Here is a 21,368-nt window from a genome sequence, read left to right on the forward strand (position 1 = left end):
TCCCACTGATAGTTGCATTTTTGCAAAGAGGATGACTTGTTACAGGAAATAGTCTTAAAGGGTTTCTAAAACCCTAGGTGATCTCCATAATATAATTAAACTTGTTCAAGGGAGTAAGCTTTGTTATAAACAGTCTCTCTTTCTGTTGGACTTAATGCATATGGGATTGTCTCTTCTGTTCATTTTGTTACTATGAAGCAAACAAAAAATTATAGTTGGTTTCAAAACAGATTTCACTCATGTTTTGAAAGTCAAACAGTTGTAATGTCCCCTACTTAGGATTTAGCAACTTTTTTGCAGTAGTAGCAAGTGCGTGTGTATATGTATGTGTGTATATATCTCAAGCCATAAAAGTCTTTCTCTTGTTATTTTATAGAGATTTTTTTCTTTTATGTCACACTTGCACAGAGACAGTAACTATTTTGTGTGAGGCTAGGATTCACAAATCCTTTTTGTTAGCGTAGTGGTACTGGTGCATGGATATCTACCTTGGCAGTGGTAGCAGCTACTCTGATCTTTCACCTGTATATGTCCTCCTTGGTGGTGTTTTTTCCCCCCCCCTATCTTCATTGCATTTACCTTCTTAATGGCATCACAGTCCAACTGTATACCTCACCTTATAGTGCCTTGTCTTTGCTCCTCCGTACTGAATTGGGAAAGCAGCATGCCTGTACGTTTCAGTGGTGTTTCTCTCCTGTCAGTAGCCGCTTCTGAGAACCTGTCAGTGGGCTTATAGGAGCTTGGTCAGGTTAAACATATGTGGAAACTAATTTGGGTACAAGCATAGCTTTATAGATGACTTTTTCTTTCTTTTTTTTTAAAGTCTCAGAAAATAAGTGTGCCAGTATTTTCAGCAGTAAACCTTTTATAAATAAGTGATGCTGAAAATAAAAATACTGAACTCTTGTTAGTGACTTATGAAACAGTCTTTTCTTCTTCATAGATACCGTGTTTTTCCATTTGCCACCAAGATGTGGGGATCGAACCACAGTATATGGCGTCTCTTGCTATAGGCAGATTGAAGCGAAGGTAACTTTCCAAGTTGTGACTTATATTAATGAAATAATAGGCTTGATGCGTTAACGACCCTAAAATTCCGTGGCTTGCATTACACCAACAGTGAAACTGCATGATCAGCTTACATTAAAAATGTATGAGAATGTGCACAGTAGGTAGCTACAGAACTTGCGAACTATTTCTTTCCCTTATGTCAGCAGACATATTGTGATCTTTTGAAATGTTCAAGGCAATTGAAAAATATGTTTTGGTTCTTGAGAGCTAATCCAGGCATCAGGACCAAGTAGCAAATGAAGCTGACAGTCTGTCAGGTGGCCAAGTCATGTTTCCAGGAAGTAGGCCTCTTGGATGGAAAAAGCTGAAATTTCTCCAGTGTGTGACCATGAAGAATTTTAGAGTATTTCCTGTGATCTGACCATGCAAGTGTAGGGATGTTTCTCTTCACCTACCTCCTTTGCCAAAAGTACACTTGCAGAGTAGACCAGAATCTTCCCATTCTTTGTAGCTTCTTACCAATACTGAACTTTTAGCAGTAAAGCTGAAAAATTGATGAGTGTGCACCTGATCACACTGAGGAAATTATGTACTTGATCTACTAGAATCTGCCCGTATTTTCAAAAGTGGTAACAGTAGTATGATCTGTGCACTTACAATTGAGAAGTTATTACAAATTTCTTTAAAAATTACTCCCTTTTCCAGTGAAATGCCAAGAATCTGGAATGCTATGTGGGTTTGAGTTTTAAATGAGTCTTGTATTCAGAAGATGTAAATTATGTACTCTGTTTTAGTGTTAATCATACCTTGATTATATTTCAAGTTCCCGTTTATGTTACAGGAGAAATTTTACAAATGCAGATTTTAATTCTGTTTCTTTTGAACTAAATCCATGTTGGTTTTAGTTCACTCATTATCTTTGCAGCTAGTCTTCACTGTATTCTGTGATTTAGAGTCTTGCTTTATTTAACTATGCAATAAGTTGGCTTTATTGTGTTCTTGATTCCAGTTTATGCTGTTTAATAACCAATTAAGAAGATAAAGAGATGTTTAAAATGAACTCTTTGGAACAAGTAGAATATAAAACAATGTGTTTCGTATGACAGCTCTAGCACTCTTTCCATCTGTCCTTTTTGATGTGTGGGCTGCAGTCCACACATTTGCTGTTTTGTACAATTAAGTGAATCACTTGGCTGTATTTCTGCCCCCACCCTCGCGAGGTCTGCTGTTAAGTGCTGGGACCATTTGGTCTGGCTGAGAATGTAGTTGATTCTGTAGATGATACCTCCTTTATTTTATGGGTGGCTCAAAGAAAATCCTTGAGTATAAAGCAAACAATTTCTAGTCAAAGACTTTTCAATCTGGTCCATTTTCACAGATAATGTTAGAGAAGACCGGGTGGTATGTTGTGGCTTCTCTTCTGTTACATTACCCTGAGTTAAAATGCCATTGCCTTTTCCAGGGCTATTGCCTTTTTCTCATGCTAGTGTCTTTTAAACAGTCCTCTGCCTATCGTCACAGCTGTATTTGGATCTTTGCTGTGCACAGTGAGATGAGAACACAACTCTGACATATCAGTGTTATGACCATTTTTACTAGGTAAGGGCATACTGTTGCATCGTTTGGGTATTCCACCATTGAAGGCAGTCAGTTTTAGGATTTTGTTTAAATAGGAGGGTGGTATGTGGCAACTAGACTCGTGAAAGAGTTCTTTTTGAAATTGTGTGTGGGTAAAAATACTGTAATACTTCTATTTCTTAGGCATTAAAAGTACGGCAAGCAGACATCACCCGAGAAACAGTACAGAAAAGTGTCTGTGTTCTCAGTCAGCTGGTAAGAATGTTTGTTTAACACCCAAAACACTTTCAAATAATACATATTAAAAATTATTTGTTTTCCATATTCTTATTTGGAACTTTTGGCTCCAAACACCTCTCTTTAAATCATTGCAGAGGGTAACAAAATACTGAAGTAAAATTGAATAGGGAGGCTATGGCATTTGAGTGAGCTGCCTTAAATTGGTATCTCCTTGTAAGAGTAATTGTAAAAGTGTCTGCCTGTTGTCAGGGACCAGGATATCTATTTGCGCTTTTGATTGTTCTTAAGTGCTACTAACTTTATTTCACGTCATAGGATTGAGGAGTTTGGCCGTTATTATAACTGGAGAGAGTGGCCATTGACAACTGTGAAAGAGGTTTTAAGATAGTCACACATACAGCATACTCTTGTTTCGAAGAAACATCTTCTGTTTCTACCTATTTAGCAAAAGCTACTGGTCACTAGGCAGGGAACAGAAATTCTTTCTGTGCTTAAAGCTGAAGAAGGAACTATTACTGGAGCTGCACAAGCAGTGTTAAAGCAGGAAAGTACTTCTCCAGAAAGATGTTCAGTGATGGTATGGTATGTGCAAATGGAAAGAAAATAGAATTATCATCATTTAAAATGAGCACAGGAGAAAGATACTGCGAGTTAGCATCTAAGGAGTGCCCCTCCATGAACTCTATGTGTAATAATGTGTCTATATTGCAAGATAAGAATGGGAGAAGATTAAAGTTCAAAATGAATGACTAAATAAGTTTTCTTCACTTGCTTTTGTGTTTGTTTTTCTTCCAAGCCTTTGTATGGGTTACTTCAGGCAAAGCTGCAACTCATTACACATGCATATTTTGAAGAAAAAGACTTCTCGCAAATTTCAATTCTAAAGGTAACTTTTAAGTAATAGGCACACAGAACAAAACTTTCAGTGTATGGCTACGGAATTTATTGTTTTTAATTAGTGCTCAAATATTCCGTTGTCGTGGTTTAACCCCAGCGGGAACTAAGCACCACGCAGCTGCTTGCTCACTGCCCCCACCCAGTGGGATGGGGGAGAGAATCGAGAAAAAGTAAAACTCGTGGGTTGAGATAAAGACAGTTTAATAGGACAGAAAGGAAGAAAATAATTATAATGATGATAATAGTAATAAAATTACAATAATAATACTAAAAGAATTAGAATATACAAAACAAGTGATGCACAATGCAATTGCTCACCACTCGCCGACCAATGCCCAGTCAGTTCCTGAGCGGCGATCCACCCCTCCTGGCCAACTCCCCCCAATTTATGTACTGGGTATGACATCATATAGTATGGAATATTCCTTTGGTCAGTTTGGGTCAGCTGTCCTGGATGTGTCCCCTCCCAGCTTCTTGTGCCCCTCCAGCCTTCTTGCTGGCTGGGCATGAGAAGCTGAAAAATCCTTGACTTAGTATAAACACTACTTAGCAACAACTAAAACAATCGGTGTGTTATCAACATTATTCTAACACTAAATCCAAAACATAACACTATCCCAGCTACTAGGAAGAAAATTAACTCTGTCCTAGCCGAAACCAGGACATCCATTTGCATAGGTCATTCAGTTATTCAGCTCTTGTAATAACTTGATGTGAACTAAATGAACTACCCTAATCTGACAGAGGGTCAACTTTGTGATTTGTAATGAATTACAAGAATGAGCGTGATTGTCAGCCTGTATCTCCGTTGACTCCATTAGTAAAATTTTACTTTCTTTCTGGAATAAGATGTTGAAATCCTTGAATAAGTGAATTTTATTTAGTCTGGATTTTGTGTGACCATGTGCCATTAACACCTTCTGAGTTTTTTTTGCCTTTGTTCTAACTTTTACAGGAACTTTATGATCATATGAATAGTTCCTTGGGCAGTACTTTGCTAGAAGGTTCACAAGTTTATCTTGGTAAGTGACTTTTTTGGACAAGCAGCAGAGATAATGTTATGCTAATTCAACACATTCCCTTCCTGAGCTAATTTGTTTATGTGCATTAATAGATTAAGCACCAGAGGTCTGTGTGCCTGCACAGTATTCTGTTATGCATTTCTTTATTAATGGATTTAAATAAATGTCAAATAAATGTAGTGTTGCTTTCATAATAAGAGTTAGTGATAGGTTGAAAGCCATGTTACCTCTTGACCTAAGAGTCTGACAAGCAACTGCTTGGCTGCTTTTGGGAAACAGTACCTTCTTAATTTTTAGATGGAACTTTGATTGTGTGGGGTGCTCAAGCTTTCATCTGCCTGTTATTTTGGATATCTTCCATTTGATTCTGACCCTTCTATGTATTTTCTGAATGCACAGTGTAGTATTTACTTCAGTATTTCCATAATGCTGTGTGGCAGCCAACAGAAGTAACTCAGAGCGTGGCTATTCATGTTATTATTGTCTCCATTGTAGATTTAACTCTTGCTCCTGCTCAAAAGAAGAATTTCATATGAGTTTTGCTATTGAAATAAACAGGTTCACATGGAATGCATATTGGGTGTCCCCCTGAAAAATGGTGACAAAGTTAGTATCTCTACTACCTATTAAACTGTAGTAATTGCTCTCTTTTTGGTATCTCAGGTCTGTCTCCTCGGGATCTTGTTCTTCACTTTAGACACAAGGTAGGCGTTCTCTGCTAGATATATAAAGTACAGCACTTACTTTGTGGAGTAAAATGCTTTGTGAAGAACTGAAAAATAAACATGTCTAGACATACCTGAGCTAGGAGTAAGACGACTGTTTCCTAAGTACTTCTGGTTACAGCGTCCTGATTTCCCTTCCGCCTACATCACTTCAGTGAAAGTAAGTTCCAGACTGAGAAGTTTTGTCTGTCTGCTTGATTCCCTGGAGATTTCTAGGTTTGTGTGACATTTCTTTAGTCCTGTCCCAAAGTGCGAGTGGTATCTCAGTTATGGTCTTGTTTCTATTTCCTGCTTCTTGTCAGATGAATGTGATAGAAGAATATTGCTAAAGTCCATGCAGACACAACCTGGAGCATTTTTCTCTGTATCTTGTAATTTTTGCAGCTTCTGCCATCATAGAACATGAGGGGACTTGCACCTCTCCTTCTTTTTCCTAACGCCTATTGAAATTGAGTGTGTATCCTATAGCTAAGGTACAAATGGCATTTAGAATCTTTTATTAACTGAGAAGCATCAAGGAAACAAATTCAAGAATCTGGATTTCATGGTGTATTTGCACCTGTTCAGTAGATTTTTGGGGTAGAACTCATTTTTGTTTAACCTCAGATGTCTGCCAGTCATGCCCCAGAAGTGTCTGTGTTTTTCTTTGAGTGTAGAGAGTCTGGATAAGCACTTCTGATATAGGTGCCTCATCTGTAGATGCCTAAAATTAGGTGAGGTGAATGCTGTTCTTGGTATTTTGCTGAATTCTTTTCTGTATCTCTGTGGAGGAACTCTTTTATGCTTATGCAGCTTACTGTTTTTTAAAATTCTGGAATTACACATGTTCTTTCCAATAAGCTTTGTATGATTCAAGTTACACAGTTCTTGTTTGTGCAGGTTTTTCTTTGTGTATCTCGAATGCTATTTTAAAATGAGTGCTTAGGTGGAGAAATGGTATTGGAACACTGGTTTTCACTAGTCAAATGTATTTGATCATTTGACTGTTAGGCAGTGATTAACATGAAATCTTGAATAAGAGATTATGCTTGCACAGTATTTTTGATAAGTGGCACTGGTTCACTCACCATGTTTTTCTTTTCTGTGTTTTTTCAGGTCTTGATCCTTTTTAAATTGATTCTTCTAGAGAAAAAGGTAATGTTTTGTAGGCTGAAGTAGGTAATTGAAATAGAAATGCAATTGTTAAATTTTTTTCATATGAAGTTATGTAGAATATACTAGTGAAAAACAAAGTCAAATAAAGTAAAATAAAAGTATCTGAAGTCATATCAACAACTTTGCATCGATATATAAATTGGGAAATTATGCTAAAAGTAACTGCTGTGTGTTGACGTATAAATTTGCCTCCGCTTCTGTTCTGTCTACAATCTGCCTTATTAATAGCTGTCCCAGCCAGCGTAAGTAAAATGGGATTAAATGTGAGTGGAGAAACTTAACATATAAAAGATAGGAAAGGATACACTTAGGTGCAAATAGGTACCTGTGTAAAGGGAACCGATAGGAAATGCTGGTACCTAAAAGGGAGCATACAGCTTTACAGGGATTCAGTAAGTAGAACTTCTGGTTCGGGCTTTAAATAGGCATACCAAAGGAAACAAGTGCTAGAAGCGTCCTTCAGACCCGAATTGCATGGACACCTGCAGGAGACAATGTAAAGAGCCATATCTGTTAGGTCAGCTTGAACTCAGATTATAAATTGGTAAAAACTGTTGAATTCTAATTGCTTCAGAAGCAATGCTATCTTCATAATTTAAGTGGAATATGCAAAATGTACAAGCAGATGTGAAATAGTAGATACATTTGTTTTCTTCTGTATATATATTAACACCCTGGAACAAGAACTTTCAGTGAAATGACTGTATCAGCTCTCAGACACATTTATGCAGGGATTTTTTTGTCTGTTTCGCTTTTTTAAAATTTTTGTTTAAAGTTTTGTTTCAGTTTCCCAAATGTCACTTTTTCTTCAGTGAACCTGCTGTGTTAAAACCCAGCTTCTTCAGAGTGCTGAGAAGGAACATTAGAATTTCCTGTTAGCTGCAACTGGAAAGTCAGGAGGATTTAATCTGTAAGATATCGAAACAGTTGTGGGGTTTTTTAAAGTCTATATCTGAGGCCTAGGTACCTTTTGTGAGGCAGTAAATATGGCTTTTAAAAACAGAAGTAGCAGCTTCTCTGAAACTTTTGCATTTGTCACTTAATGCTGTAAGTCAGATATACCTTGACAGTTCTAAGTATTTATTGATAACAATAAATGCAGTTTCTGCATTAAGGAGCCATACGCTAAAGAATGCTATATTAAGGGCTATGCAAAAGGTATACTTGAGAAAATATGATTATGACATAGTGGGAGTACACATGTAGAAATGTGTGTAATCAAGACTCGATATGCAAGCTTTACCCCAAAAATAGTAAGTTCTGAAAGTCTACAGTGATTTTTTTTTTTTTTTTTAAAAACCGTAAGTGGAAAAAATATTTTCCAGTTAAGATTTTGTAAAACGTCTCTACTGATCTGTTTAAAAACTTCTGACAGCATTTCATCAGGTCAGTTCAGCATTTGGACATACATAAACAAAATACTTTACTGAGCTACAAATCTTTTCTGAAGCTGCTCAAACCACAAGACATAAATGCACGGGAAGAGGGGAGAGGGAGCGTTTCCCAAGCATGTTCATATGACTCAAACATATGAAATTGTTTTGAAAATAACTGGATGCTTATTGAATAAACCTGCAGGTTGCTTTGTTTTTGTTTTTCCCTAAGCTGCAACAGGAAGTCAATACTTGCAATTTCAAAAGGAAGAGTTTTGGTTTTCTGGCACTGCTTGTTTTCTGGCAGATGTTAAGGTTCCAGAATAACTGTGGGAATCTGTATGTTCAAAGACCTTAAATGTAATATGCAAGAAGCCACTAGTAATGCCAATTTTCCTTGAGCTGAAAAATGCCTAAATGCCACAGACCGATTTCCTTTAATCCTTAGCAATTTGGTTGATGCCTTTCCACAGGCTAAAAGAATTTTTTTTTCACCTCTCAGCTGTTATTAGGCTGGAAGACTACTTCCAGATGGCGATCATTTGACTTTCTGCTGCCAGGACCACCCAGTTTGCTGATGTAAATGTTGTAGGCCATATAACAGGGTTGGGAGGGGTAAGGAAGTGTGCACCCATATAGACGGAAAGATGGCAGAGGGACTTGATAGAACAAATATAGAAAAGTACTCAGCTTAAGTAAGCGGTATACCCAAACAAAAACCTAGACTGGAATAGATTTCTTGAAAACAAGGTGGTACTTTATAGACTTAATTATTTCTGTAGGCTTAAAAATAAGTTTGGCTAGGAATACGTGGTATCTGAGAATCTAAACCTGTTAGGGGTATCATAGGGTTTCTGTTGTAGTTCATTGCTATTATATCATGCATCTTTCATACATGCATTGTAGAGCAGCATCTTAAAAGAAGTTAGAGGTTTTTTATTCCCATTGGAGTCAGCCAAAATTCTTTCCTCAGATGAGCTGCTTGTTCTTCTCATCATGCTTTTTCTGTGGCTGTTGCAATTTCAATTCACCTATCTTGAACACAGAAAAAAGAAAAATTGTACAAGATAATATACATAGTCTGCTTCTAGCTGAGTCTAATTCTCCCATCGTTTGGTATGTGTTAGGACTGCATAGGTCTTTCTCTTGGTTCCATCAATTCACTAGCTTATAGACTTGCAAATACTAGTAGAACATGAGTTACTATTCATCAGTCACTTCTAAAGTGTCTTCCTAGCTTACAGCAGAATTCTTTTATTAAGTCTAAGTCCGCAAACTTGCACTTTTAATTTCATCATATACCTATTAAACTGGCCTGCAAAGTCATCAAGTTAGATCATTCTATATTCCTTTGCGTTGTTGATTCCTTGTAATGCTCATGTATTTTTTACTAGTATTGTGCTGCTTGAGGATGTAAAAATGGCATTGTTAAACAAGTTCACTTTTGTGGGGTTTTTTTGGTTTTGGGTTGGTTGTTTTGTTTTTTTTTTTTTTTTTTTTCCTTTCCTCCCCCCTGAAGGTCTGTCTTGGAGGAACTCCAGTAGTAATATTCAGTCTGCCTTGTGTTTCTTCTCTCATTGCTAGCCTTTGACACCCCCCTTTTGAATTCCTAACTAATTTACTAATCCCAGTCTCTCTGATTTAATTAAGGAGATTCTGTTTTCCCATGTTATGCCTGAAGTGGTTTACCAAAGTTACTATCAGTCATGTCTTCTGTTTCCAAAAATTCTTTTTTTTTTTTTAGTCATAGGAAGATGCCTGTAATAAATGCATGCTGCATTTATCCTGTTTTTCATTTATCTGCATATCTTTAATATATTTTCTTAGAAGAGATGTTTTTGCATAGGTTTTTGTCAGAATTCAGGAATAGAGATTATTTGGCCTCTTTGATTTATAACAGAGATTTTAATGTAGTACAAATGAACAAGAATTTATGCGGCATGCCAGGAACAACTTTTTTCTGTCAGTCATTCAGTAACTGGATCAATTTGGGAAAAAAATCTGAACAACTGACAGAAAAATCTGAATGATTGACAAGTATATATTACACGTGTGTGTATATATATAACATATATATTACAAATATTATAAAATATAGGATACAATAGACATATTTAAGTATTTACTTTGAACTGTTGTAAGAGCTTTTGTTGGTAAGCAGATTTTCTAAAATAACATAAAAAGCAATGCCTTGAATAGTTTGCATGGGGTCTTTGTCATGCTTAAGTGTAATTTTATTTTTCTCATTCTCTTCTCCCTAATTCCCCTTTCCTCTCTTGCATGCTGTCTTCCCCCCACCGCCTTCCCTTCTGCCACCAGGTGCTGTTTTATATTTCTCCAGTGAATAGATTGGTGGGAGCTCTGATGACTGTCCTGTCACTCTTTCCTGGTAAGAGGAGAAGTTTGGACTTTTTATATGCTTGTTATTTCTTGTGCTTAATTGGATCCAGTGGATCTTCTGTATTGCCTGTGGGTAACATAGATGGGACCCTGTGTAAGTCACACATTCCTGTCAAGTTCCTTAAAAACCAAAAATACAAACCTTTCTCTTCCTTCTATATGCACTCTTCAAAAAAAGAAAAAAAAAAACAAACAAAACAAACAACAAAAAAAAAAGCAACCAACCAAAACCAAAATCCCTAACCTTGCTAATTCTTAGCTTCTAACCAGTCTTCTCAAAGCAAAAAAAGTTGGGGCAGATTCTTTACAAGAGAAAGTGCGGGTTTTGGTTTTTGTGTTGTTTGGTTGTTTGTTTTTTTTTTTTTTTTTTTTTAAACACACCCTCCCCTTCCCAAAGTAGTGTTTTAAAATACGTGTTTTCCACTATGCACACAAGAGCACTTTGATCATTTTCTTTAACAAAAGTCACTTAAATATCTATTGAGATGCTGATACTCATCCGTGCTATCACTTTCCAGGTATGATTGAACATGGTCTTACTGACTGCTCACAGTATAGACCGAGAAAGAGCATATCAGAGGATGCTGGCTTGCAGGAAGATACACCACGGTTAGATGACTATGTTTCTGTGTCTGCTGCTGATACTTCAAATGCAAACCTAGGAATGGGAAAGGGAAGCAGGAAGGTGGCAGGAAACCATTCACTGGAAGGTCAAAAAGCAAACGTGCCTTTCTCCCAGTCAGAGAAGACTTGCAATGGAGCTCGGTCCTCCAATGGTACTGTGCAGCGCTTGAAAGTTCCTTCCCGCACTTCTCCAGCATCCTCTGAAAGTGACTGGGAGACCTTAGATCCTAGCGTTTTGGAGGAGTCTAATTTGAAGGAAGGAGAACGTGAAAATACAGCATCAGAACAGGCTGAAAATCTTCCAAGCAAAGGCATGAGCTCAGAAAGCCTTCCAATCACTGTGCAGCCCCAAGCAAATACAGGACACGCGGTGCTTGTTCCAGGACTGATATCTGGGTTGGAAGAGGACCAGTATGGTATGCCATTGGCTATTTTTACAAAGGTAAACATGTTGTTCATGATACCTGCTAACTCATAAAGACATCTGTTTTTCAGAAGTGGCTAATACTTTGGTTACCCAACTCCAAATGGACAGTAGGCTACTACAAAACATATAAGTACGGTCTCTGGCAAGTGACTGCGTTCCTAGGCAGGTGGAAAGCGTGAGTGCACATCTGAGGGGTGTGTGCACGCACATGTGCATTCCACTTTTCTTTCATATGTATACTTACATATTATTTGCAATTCTACATGATGGTAACCTGCAGCCCCACTGTGGTTAATAAATGGTATGTATCAGTAACTACTGTTTTCTTTTACTCTGAAGAATTGTTGCTCTAACCTATACAGGGCAAGATCAGAGTACTTAAGAAGTGTTTAGATACCTTAATCTAAACTAAGATTCTGAAAGCTATATCTTAGCTGACGCCTAAGCCTATGTTTTCCTCTTTTAATTTTTATATGTATATGTATTTATAAATGTGTATGTGTGTATATATGCACAAAATGTGTATGTAAATGTGTGTGTATATATATAGACACACACAAAAATATAAATATATATATGTATATTTAATTTCACCCTTCTTTACATGATAACTCTTCCTGGTTGTCTGTGGCTCTTTCCCTGTGCATGGTGCTGAGCTGCTGAATTTTAAGCTTGCGCTGATGCCTGAACTCCAGGTATTCCAGAGTCTCTCTAAGGACTCTAATGGGCATTGTCAGATAACAAGCAATACATTTACTAGGGCTGGTTTCCCTAGTAAAAACAGGAAAAATGCGTCCCTTTTAAATACACTTTTGTGAGTAAAAGAAGTGATACGGTACATTTTCTTTGTTTTGTTTTTAATGTAATAACCTTTTAGATGAACATTTGCCCAGAAAGTAGAAGATTCAGATTTATTTCCCCAAGCTGATGAGGTTCAAAGTGGTGCTTCTTCCTTTGGAGGTGCTTATTTGCATTTCCTTGCAGAACATTGTATTTGATGATTGTGTTTGAGCTTCTCACAATAACTTTCATTGGAAACGGTGTGGTCCCAAGTGAGCAGCTCAAATGTCATTGCCCTGTATTGCCTCCCGTCACCGTTAGAAATGCTTTTTCAACAAAGATCTGCAATCTGGTGTTTGTCCTTATGGTCTGTCTAATCAAAAGAATAGCCTGTAAATTGTATTTAGTCTAGTTCTATTGAAAATACTAGATTGAAAGCAAGAAGAAAATAATTGATAAGGGGGCCTACGAGTGCAAACTTAGTTTGCTACTAAGCTCATAAAATGGAAAAGTAAACAATTTTAAGGAAGCTGACAATTTCTACATGTTTACCTTCTGTTCCACAACGGCACTTTCATTTGAGTTCATCCAATGTAATTAATGCAGAAAAGGCTTTACATCTCTAAGTTATCAGAAAAATGTGATTTGAAGTTATAGTTTAACCACTTACTGGAAAGTTTAAGTCTCTTTTAGAGCTCTCATCTCACGATTGTTTATGCCATGCCATGGAAAGACTAATAAATCTGACAAATTTGAATGGGAGGAGGTTTTGCCAGATGGCATAATACCGTATCCAAGTACACCAGTGCATAAGGAAAAATAGGTTCTTTAGTACCAGTTCTGTAAGATCTAATACTCAATTCATTTGCACTCTTTTAAAAAGAGTGGAACACGTTCACGGAAATTAAAGTTCTTACACTTACAGACAAACATGAATTTGGGAACTGACACTTGATACTTTACATAGTGAAAGATTTCCAAGACTTTGCTACTTGAGTATAGAGTAATTAAACCTTCCTTTGCCAGCTTCTTAAGCCATATTTTTTGAAAATTTTCCATTTTAGGTTGGTGATACCTCTCAAAGCACCGTTGTTCCTTTGACACAGACTGTTTGTTTTCAGCTGATAAGTGCTTGTCATCTGGAAAGCCATCCCTGTATCTAATATAAGAAAAGGGAATAGTTGTGCTCCTTTATTCCATATGTTTCCAATTACCATGTACTGTGTGATAAGGTGTATGTGCTCTTTGTTTCTGTCCAGTATGCTGTTAGCCCTTCCGGGTTTCTACCAGTGAATAAATTGCTTTGTGCTTTATGCAATTGAACAGCTGAAATTAGACTTCAGTATTAGACTTCAGGGGTATGTTGATCCTGTATTTAAAAAGAAAATTACAATACCTACAGCTGCTTCCTAATGATCTGTCAATGACATTATAGAATCATAGAATGGTTTGGGTTGGAAGGGACCTTAAAGATCATCCAGTTCCAACCCCCCTGCCAGGGCAGGGACACCTTCCACTAGACCAGGTTGCTCAAAGCCCCATCCAACCTGGCCTTGAACACTTCCAGGGATGGGCATCCACAACCTCTCTGGGCAACCTGTTCCAGTGCCTCACCACCCTCACAGTAAAGAACTTCTTCCTTATATCTAGTCTAAATCTACCCTCTTTCAGTTTAGAGCCATTACCCCTTGTCCTATCAATTTCCCTCAAAGCTTTTTTTCAAAATGTTTGTTTTTTTTTTTTTAATTGGAATGTAGGATACTAGATGAACTTATAAGCATGGAGTAGCTAAAAAGCACAGTGTATTGCTTTCTATCCTGCTGTTTCTTAAAGCAGGCATGCATATGCTTATCAAAAATTGATTGCTATCTCTGGAGCCTGGAAATCTCCACCTACAAAATGCGGATAGCAGTCCGTAGCTTTCCTGCATTATGTGCCTCAGGACTACCAGAAGACATGACGGTATGCAAGTGGAGAGATGAATCTTTATCTCCATTGACTTCTTGTCTCTGAACTGACCTGAGACCTCACTCTTGTTTTATACTGCTTATTCTGTTGCCTTATAAACACATTTGATTCCTGTCCTTTGCATTGTATTTCCGTTTCAGTCCTGAGCCTGAAAGGCAACACAGCCTCTTGCAAAATTTAATTCATGTGGAATCTGGTTGCTTTGCTTTGCAGATGTAATGTAGCAAAACAATAGATAATTGTGGCTGAAATTGTAATCACCAGGGTTTGTTCTGGGTGGAATGTGCTGACTTCTATTAGGAAAAACTCTGAATATAGACATTTTTTTTTTTTTTTTTTTTTTTTTTTTTGGCCTTATGTTAATCCTCTAAATATCTCTGTTCCTTTAGGGGTACCTTTGTTTGCCATACATGGCACTGCAGCAGCATCATCTCCTGTCAGATGTAACAGTCCGTGGCTTTGTTGCGGGAGCCACCAATATCCTGTTCCGTCAGCAGAAACATCTGAGTGATGCAATTGTGGAAGTATGAATTTTTGCATTTGAACTTCTTGAACTAGGCGGGGAGGGAGGGAAAGCAGAGATTGCATTTTAAATATAGCTTTAAAGTTTCACATTCATGCCCAAATTTCGAATTACTTCCCTATGAAATAAATTCTTAAATGCAGAAGCTTATTAAATTTGTATCATTTGTTCGGATAGGATTAGATAAGCTGTGCAAGACTAATACATGTTTTTCTGTATATTCTTATATCCAATATTTCAATTTGCAGGGCACTTCTTAAACTTTTATTTTGTTGCTGGTGTAATTTTACTTTTCACGTCATGGGCTTTTTTCATGACTTTGTAATAAGGTCTTCAAAAATAAGTGCTTGCAGCTGTTGGATAATAAAGCATGTTGCTATTGACTTCTGATTTAATCAAGAGGTTAAAAAAAAGTATCTAAGAAAACACTATGTCAGTTCTAGTAAATAGATACAATTGTATAATCAGCATTTGGTAACCTAAGACAGCTACATATAGGTAACCAACTTAATAAATTGAAGTGATAATCAAAGAGCCTCTAGGAAAATATGTGTGAGCACCAAACTTCCCCTGCCAAATTCTGTCAAATAAGCAGCTTCTACTATGTGCCAGGAAGATGATCAGATTCTGGTCCTATCAGAGCAGTATCTGATTTTCTGAGAACAGTTAATTCATTATTTCTTTGACCATTTGTTTCTTCTTGATATTTTGGGATACTGTGCGTTTAGATTTAGGTGGCAATATATAGTACTATATATAAGCAGTTTTATTTAGATAAATATTTACCCTTGGAATTGTTTCAAACAGATAGAAGATGCTCATGTACAAATCCACGATCCAGAACTCCGTAAGATCCTGAACCCAACAACTGCTGACCTAAGATTTGCAGATTACTTGGTGAAGCATGTAACTGAGAACAGAGACGATGTTTTCCTTGATGGCACTGGATGGGAAGGAGGAGATGAGTGGATCAGGGCTCAGTTCAGTGCTTATCTTCATGCACTGCTTGCTGCTGTGCTGCAACCAGGTAGAACAGATACCTTGTCTAGGGACTGAGATGAGGGTGGGTGTAATAAGCATTTGCTCTGTTGCATTAAACTTGTGGCCTGTCATTGGATCTCCCTCTGCCTAATGTTTCATTTTAGGCTACTTTTTCGGTTGTCCTTGGCTATCCTTTTTATTCCTTGACAAGCTTATTACTAATTATTACTTTACAGCCTTACAGACACTTTCTTCTTTGACTGTCTCCTTCTCCTTGATTTAATTAAGCTTTCCTTATAAGTAGAAGTACGTGAAACACCATATATGATGGGACTTTTACTAACTTGAGTGTCTTACAGACGCTACTGCAACCTGATGTTAATTTTGGGGAACTAATTGGATTCAAGGAGACATGAAGTGGCTGTCTTCAGAAAGTTTTACTAGGCTGTTCCATCTCTTTTCCCTTCCCGCCATGGTCTTAAGCAGGGATTCACAGAAGTGAAAGGTGTCATCTAGAGGCTTTACAAGCTTGCGTTTTCTGGAGCTCAACATTTTTTGTCTTAACTCGGAATTCTCTGTGTTCCAACCCTTTGTGCATGAATATAACTAAAAGAATCAGTGTTTTATTTGTGGTAAATGTTTAGTTTGCCCAGCACTGACCCTGTTAGCTTCATTCTCATCACGATTATTCTCTGTTCGCATCAATTAACTAATTCAGATCTTGCTCTATGGTATTTATGAGAAAACATGGGATTGAGAACTTGATTTTAAAGTCTGGAGGATGCTAAGTTCTTTGTCTGACGACGTTAATATTTTAAGATGATTACCTGGTTGATATGAAATGTCAGGGCTTTCTGGAAGCTCATACTACTTCACTGGCTGGCTCTAAAATGATTTCCTATACTCTTCAGTGTTTTAAAGGGCATGTTGTTATAAGTTTATTCCACAGTAGTTCATACTGCCGTTTTGGAGTGGATTTGGGGTTTACTAAATTTGAATGAGTAATAACATAGTACAGCAAAGCCCAGTGTATCTGACCAAGACCAGTGCAATTGGTGTTTTTGTTCTTAGTTGCTATGTGGCCATTCTCTCCCCCATACCTGTCTTTGCCCAGAGAATAAGTCAAGAGGCCTATGTTTGGATGACTTTTTTTTTTTTTTCTTCCAGTTGAACTCTTTACTTAGAACTTTATAAATGAATTAAAAATAAGAAAAGTATTTTTTTAAGCTTTTTTTTTTCCTCTTGTCCTGGCATTGTATATTTGGGACACTTTAAAATGAAAATAATGAAACATTTTTTAAGTGGCCAGTTCTTAGTACTAGAATTTTATTTTTTTTTATTTGATAAGAGCCCAGAAAAACTTTAATTTTTCTTTACAAAAAAAAAAAAAGTAATTTGTCTTGTATTACATCTCTAATGAATTGCTGCAAATGCTCAACTTTATTTTAATTTATCAGACAATGAAAAGACTTTGTCAGACTTCGGAACGGCATTTGTAGCAGCCTGGAAAAATACCCACAACTACAGAGTATGGAATAGCAACAAACATCCAGCTCTTGCAGAGGTAAATTCTAGGTAAGGAAAGTTTGGTGTTAACATAGAGAGCTCCTAGTATGCGTAGTCAGGCACACTGTTCTGTAGAATTACAGCGTTCCCCTTGTTCCTGCTATAAAGCCCTGAGGGTGAAACTTTGGGGCCCTATTCTGTAATTACAGAAACCGAGTATTTCTGTTCTTCAATACCTTACTCTAATCCTGGGCTGTAGTTTTATGAAGAAAAATATATCCAGAATCAGGAGAAGTGAAACTTGTTCAAGTTGATTGTTGGCTGTCCCCAACTATAGAAAGTTTTGTCATTCCTCAGGAATTGTCCTCAGATGGTTCTGCTTTTTATTAATTGCTTCCAGGTGTCCAGTGAATAGTTGTGTCCAGGGTTGTCATTGATGAGGATGGAGGGGAGCTGGCTGTTTTACGTTGCATCTTCTATACTTTGGATTGTTTTATGTGTATTTTCACTCAAAGGTTAGATGATGCCGGGCTTGGTAACACTGTTGGCTGTGTATGTGTTTTGTTTAGTATGGGTGTCTTGGTTTAACCCCAGCTGGCAACTAAGCACCACACAGCCGCTCGCTCACTCCTCCCTGGTGGGACGGGGGAGAGAATCGAAAGGGTAAAAGTAAGAAAACTCGTGGGTTGAGATAAGAACAGTTTAATAATTGAAATAAAATAAAATAAAAATAATAATAAATTGTAATGAAAATGAAAATAACAAAAAGAGAAATAAAACCCAAGAAAAACAAATGATGCAAATGAAAAACAATTGCTCACCACCAACTGACCAATGCCCAGCCTGTTCCCAAGCAGCAGCCCCCTGGCCAGCTTTCCCCCAAGTTTATATGCTGAGCATGACATCATATGGTACGGAATATGCCTTTGGCCAGTTTGAGCCAGCTGTCCTGGCTGTGTCGCCTCCCAGCTTCCTGTGCACCCCCGGCCTCCTCACTGGCAGAGCAGCATGAGAAGCTGAAAACTCCCTGACTTAGTGTAAGCACTGCTCAGCAACAACTAAAACATCAGTGTGTTATCAACGTTATTCTCATCCTAAATCCAAAACACAGCACTATACCAGCTACTAGGAAGAAAATTAACGCTATCCCAGCTGAAACCAGGACAATATCCACCCCTTATTCCATACCATTTACATTATGCTCAGGTCCCACACTAACTAATATATCCTCATTAACCACCACCCCCCCTTCCCATCCTTTGATATAATACGCAGATATCATTCCCTCAGTCTATGGACCACCCTTGTAAAATGTCCACTGAGTTCATTTAGTCCATGACTTTGGGCTCCATCTCTTATGGTGGTCACTCAGGACAGGAGAGGTGTGTTGCATGGAGTTATTGGGCACCAAAGCCAGCTCAGGTCGGGTCACTGCTGCACTTGCACTGCTTCTTGTAAGGCTGCTCCTCCATTGGTTCGGGTGGTTCCTGCTACAGTAATTCCTATAACATGCAACTTAAATCCTGGGTTACAACAGTTTAAAGGTATTTCCATTACAATCTCCACCCCTGGTCCCTTTGGACCAGACCATAGGGTATAACATTGCAATGAACTCCTCCCCTTGCCCTTGCTCCGGCTTGGACTTATCCACAGACTGCAGTCCCTTGGGGGTTTACCTGCTCCAAGTGGAGCCTTATCTATAAGCCACAGTCTCTTCAGGGCTATACCTGCTGCAGCATAGACTTATCCACAGCCACGGTCACTTTGAGGCGCACCTGTTCCAGCGTGGCCTTACCCATGGGCCACAATGCCTTCAGAGATGTACCTGCTCCAGTGTGGCCTTACCCACAGCCACAGTCTCTTCAGGAGTTAATCTGCTCCAACGTGGTCTTACCCATGGCTGCAGTCCCTCCAGGGGTGTACCTGCTCTGTGGTGGGCTTCTTATCCATGGCCACGTGCTTTGAGATGCTCCAGCATCACCTCATGCACAGCCACTGATGCTTCAGGGTGTACCTGCTGCAGCATGGACTTATCCACGGCCACAGATGCTTCGAGGTGTACCTTCTCCAGCATGGACTTATGCTTGGGCCACAGTCTCTTCAGAGATGTACCTGCTGCGGCACAGACATAGCCATGGCCACAGACGCTTCGAGGTGTACCTGCTCTGGCATGGACACAGACGCTTCGAGGTGTACCTGCTCTGGCATGGACACATCCACGGCCACAGATGCTTCGGAGTGTCCTGCTCCCGCGTGGACTCGTCCACAGGTCACTTTGACTCAAGTTCACACTGGAGTTCCAGCCTGTCCAGTACAGCAGCACAGAAACAGCAGCGATGCCCTGGCCATCTGCCAGCCCAGGTGCATCACCATTGCTGTTATCAAAATGTTCCCAGGCACAGCAGAGTAAGATGATAAGCACTACAGCAAGCAGCAAAAGCAAAAAGCAGACACTAACGAGCACTAGACTCTAATTTACAGTAAGGCAAGCAAGCGCCATGGCAAGCACAGGAGCCTGCCGATTAATAGCTAAATAGCAATAACAGCTATAGATTTGATCTGGCACATTCCAATCAGATCCGTCGTTATCTCAAACCCTTCGTGCCCCACATTGGGCGCCAAAAAGGACTGTCGTGGTTTAAGCCTAGCCGGCAACTAAGCACCACCCAGCCGCTTGCTCACTTCCCCCCCTGGTGATGGGATTATGGGTTAATGGGTTATTACTGTACTGCAGGGAGTTTTGTTTGCTTTTGCTTTGTCAGCTGCTGTAGTCTGAAGAAGGTTTTTCTTTAGACCTACAAAGCTCTTTTGGTCTACTTAAGGGATCTTTTTTTATTTGCTCTGTGTTGCTAGAAGGAGGTGCCTCTGCTTTAGTGTGCAAAGATTGTTAATATCTGGTCTGTAAATAGAAGGCACCTTACAGGTAGTTCATAAGAAATTTAAGGTTGCATAGTCACTGGGACCTAGCCTTCTGTAAATTGATATAGTAGTATATCTACAAAAGACTTTTTTTTTTTTGTAAGCCACAGAGAGGAGTACAACTAATAATTGTGTGATATGGATTCATCGCGAAAAAATAAATGTTTTCTCGGGTTTTTCCTTCTCTTCTAGCCACCCATTCCAGGGACAGTACTCTGTATCAGATGTTAAGTTAAGATTGTCACAGTAAGTATATAGTACGTTGATTTGTATTTTTTTAAAAGTGTGGTCAAATATTAATAACTGTATAACTGTTGCTATGATGAACTAAACAAAATAATGATTTAAGTTGGCCACATATATGAAACTATACTCAGCGTTCTCTTGCAAAACATCACCACATCTGAAGATGGAACATTTGCCTGAAATAGGGAAAAACAGTGCTAATGCACTATTTTATGTTGGACTTTACATAATACAGCCCTGATTTTTTGCATTGCAATTATAAGGCTTTTGTATATTTATTTTGGAATTGTAAACTAAAGCTGTTAAAACTTTCATCAGTGTTTTTCTGTATGTTGACTTTAGGTCTTATTATTAGGAGAAGACAGCTTTTTTTTTTTTTTTTTAATTAGCTGGTTTTTAATACAGCATTGTTCTAGAACTCTCAAAGTTCACTGTATATGTACTGAGACATGGTTCAGTTTCTTCAATTAAGAAGTTTAAAATGAGTTTTACATAATCTCTTATTGCACCACACTCAACTGAACTTTAAGTTGGTCTCAGCTCTTACCTGTAGTATTCAAGTCTAAAACTCAGTGGTGCTTGTTGTTCCCATAGCTGTTCAGCTCTAACTGAAGCAAGAATTCAGTCTTGGAGTTGCAGTTAACTATCTCTTCTTGTTTATGCACGAAGCAAAATAGATTGTTTTCTCATTTAGCTATGTTGACCATAAAACATCAGACTGGTTCTTTAAGATGGCTGTAAATCAGCAATACATACATGCTGCTGATTCTGCACCTGCCTTGACTGTAGACTGTTATTTTCAGTACACTGTGAGGAGACCTAAAACACATGCTAACGCAGAACAACAGCTTGAGGAATAAAAAGGTTCAGACTTCAGGCCGCTGAATCTTTTTGTTGCTTTTGCTGACCAATGACAGATTAAATTTCCGTGATGGCAATTGAGAATGCAAATGAATCAAGATTTATTTCAAGGTAATTGCCTTCAATAAAGTA

The 21,368-nt window shown here is 38.3% G+C and overlaps 2 protein-coding genes across 2 annotated transcripts in view; one reads left to right on the plus strand and one right to left on the minus strand.

The window, feature by feature from the left end:
* Positions 1-21,368, minus strand: part of LSM5 (LSM5 homolog, U6 small nuclear RNA and mRNA degradation associated) — a 756,742-nt gene that overhangs the window by 39,756 nt on the left and 695,618 nt on the right. The gene's annotated exons all lie outside the window — the stretch shown is intronic.
* The window catches only part of AVL9 (AVL9 cell migration associated), a 44,641-nt gene that overhangs the window by 16,767 nt on the left and 6,506 nt on the right, over positions 1-21,368 (plus strand). The window contains exons 3-14 of the mRNA XM_050915813.1: positions 944-1,029; positions 2,773-2,844; positions 3,626-3,715; positions 4,682-4,748; positions 5,412-5,452; positions 6,569-6,607; positions 10,321-10,390; positions 10,920-11,467; positions 14,590-14,724; positions 15,531-15,750; positions 17,162-17,279; positions 20,322-20,375. Coding sequence (XP_050771770.1) covers positions 944-1,029; positions 2,773-2,844; positions 3,626-3,715; positions 4,682-4,748; positions 5,412-5,452; positions 6,569-6,607; positions 10,321-10,390; positions 10,920-11,467; positions 14,590-14,724; positions 15,531-15,750; positions 17,162-17,279; positions 20,322-20,375 — 1,540 coding nt within the window. The remainder of the gene's footprint in view (positions 1-943; positions 1,030-2,772; positions 2,845-3,625; positions 3,716-4,681; positions 4,749-5,411; positions 5,453-6,568; positions 6,608-10,320; positions 10,391-10,919; positions 11,468-14,589; positions 14,725-15,530; positions 15,751-17,161; positions 17,280-20,321; positions 20,376-21,368) is intronic.

The sequence above is a fragment of the Gymnogyps californianus genome, chromosome 2 (assembly GCF_018139145.2).
Source record: "Gymnogyps californianus isolate 813 chromosome 2, ASM1813914v2, whole genome shotgun sequence".
Lineage (NCBI taxonomy): Eukaryota > Metazoa > Chordata > Aves > Accipitriformes > Cathartidae > Gymnogyps > Gymnogyps californianus.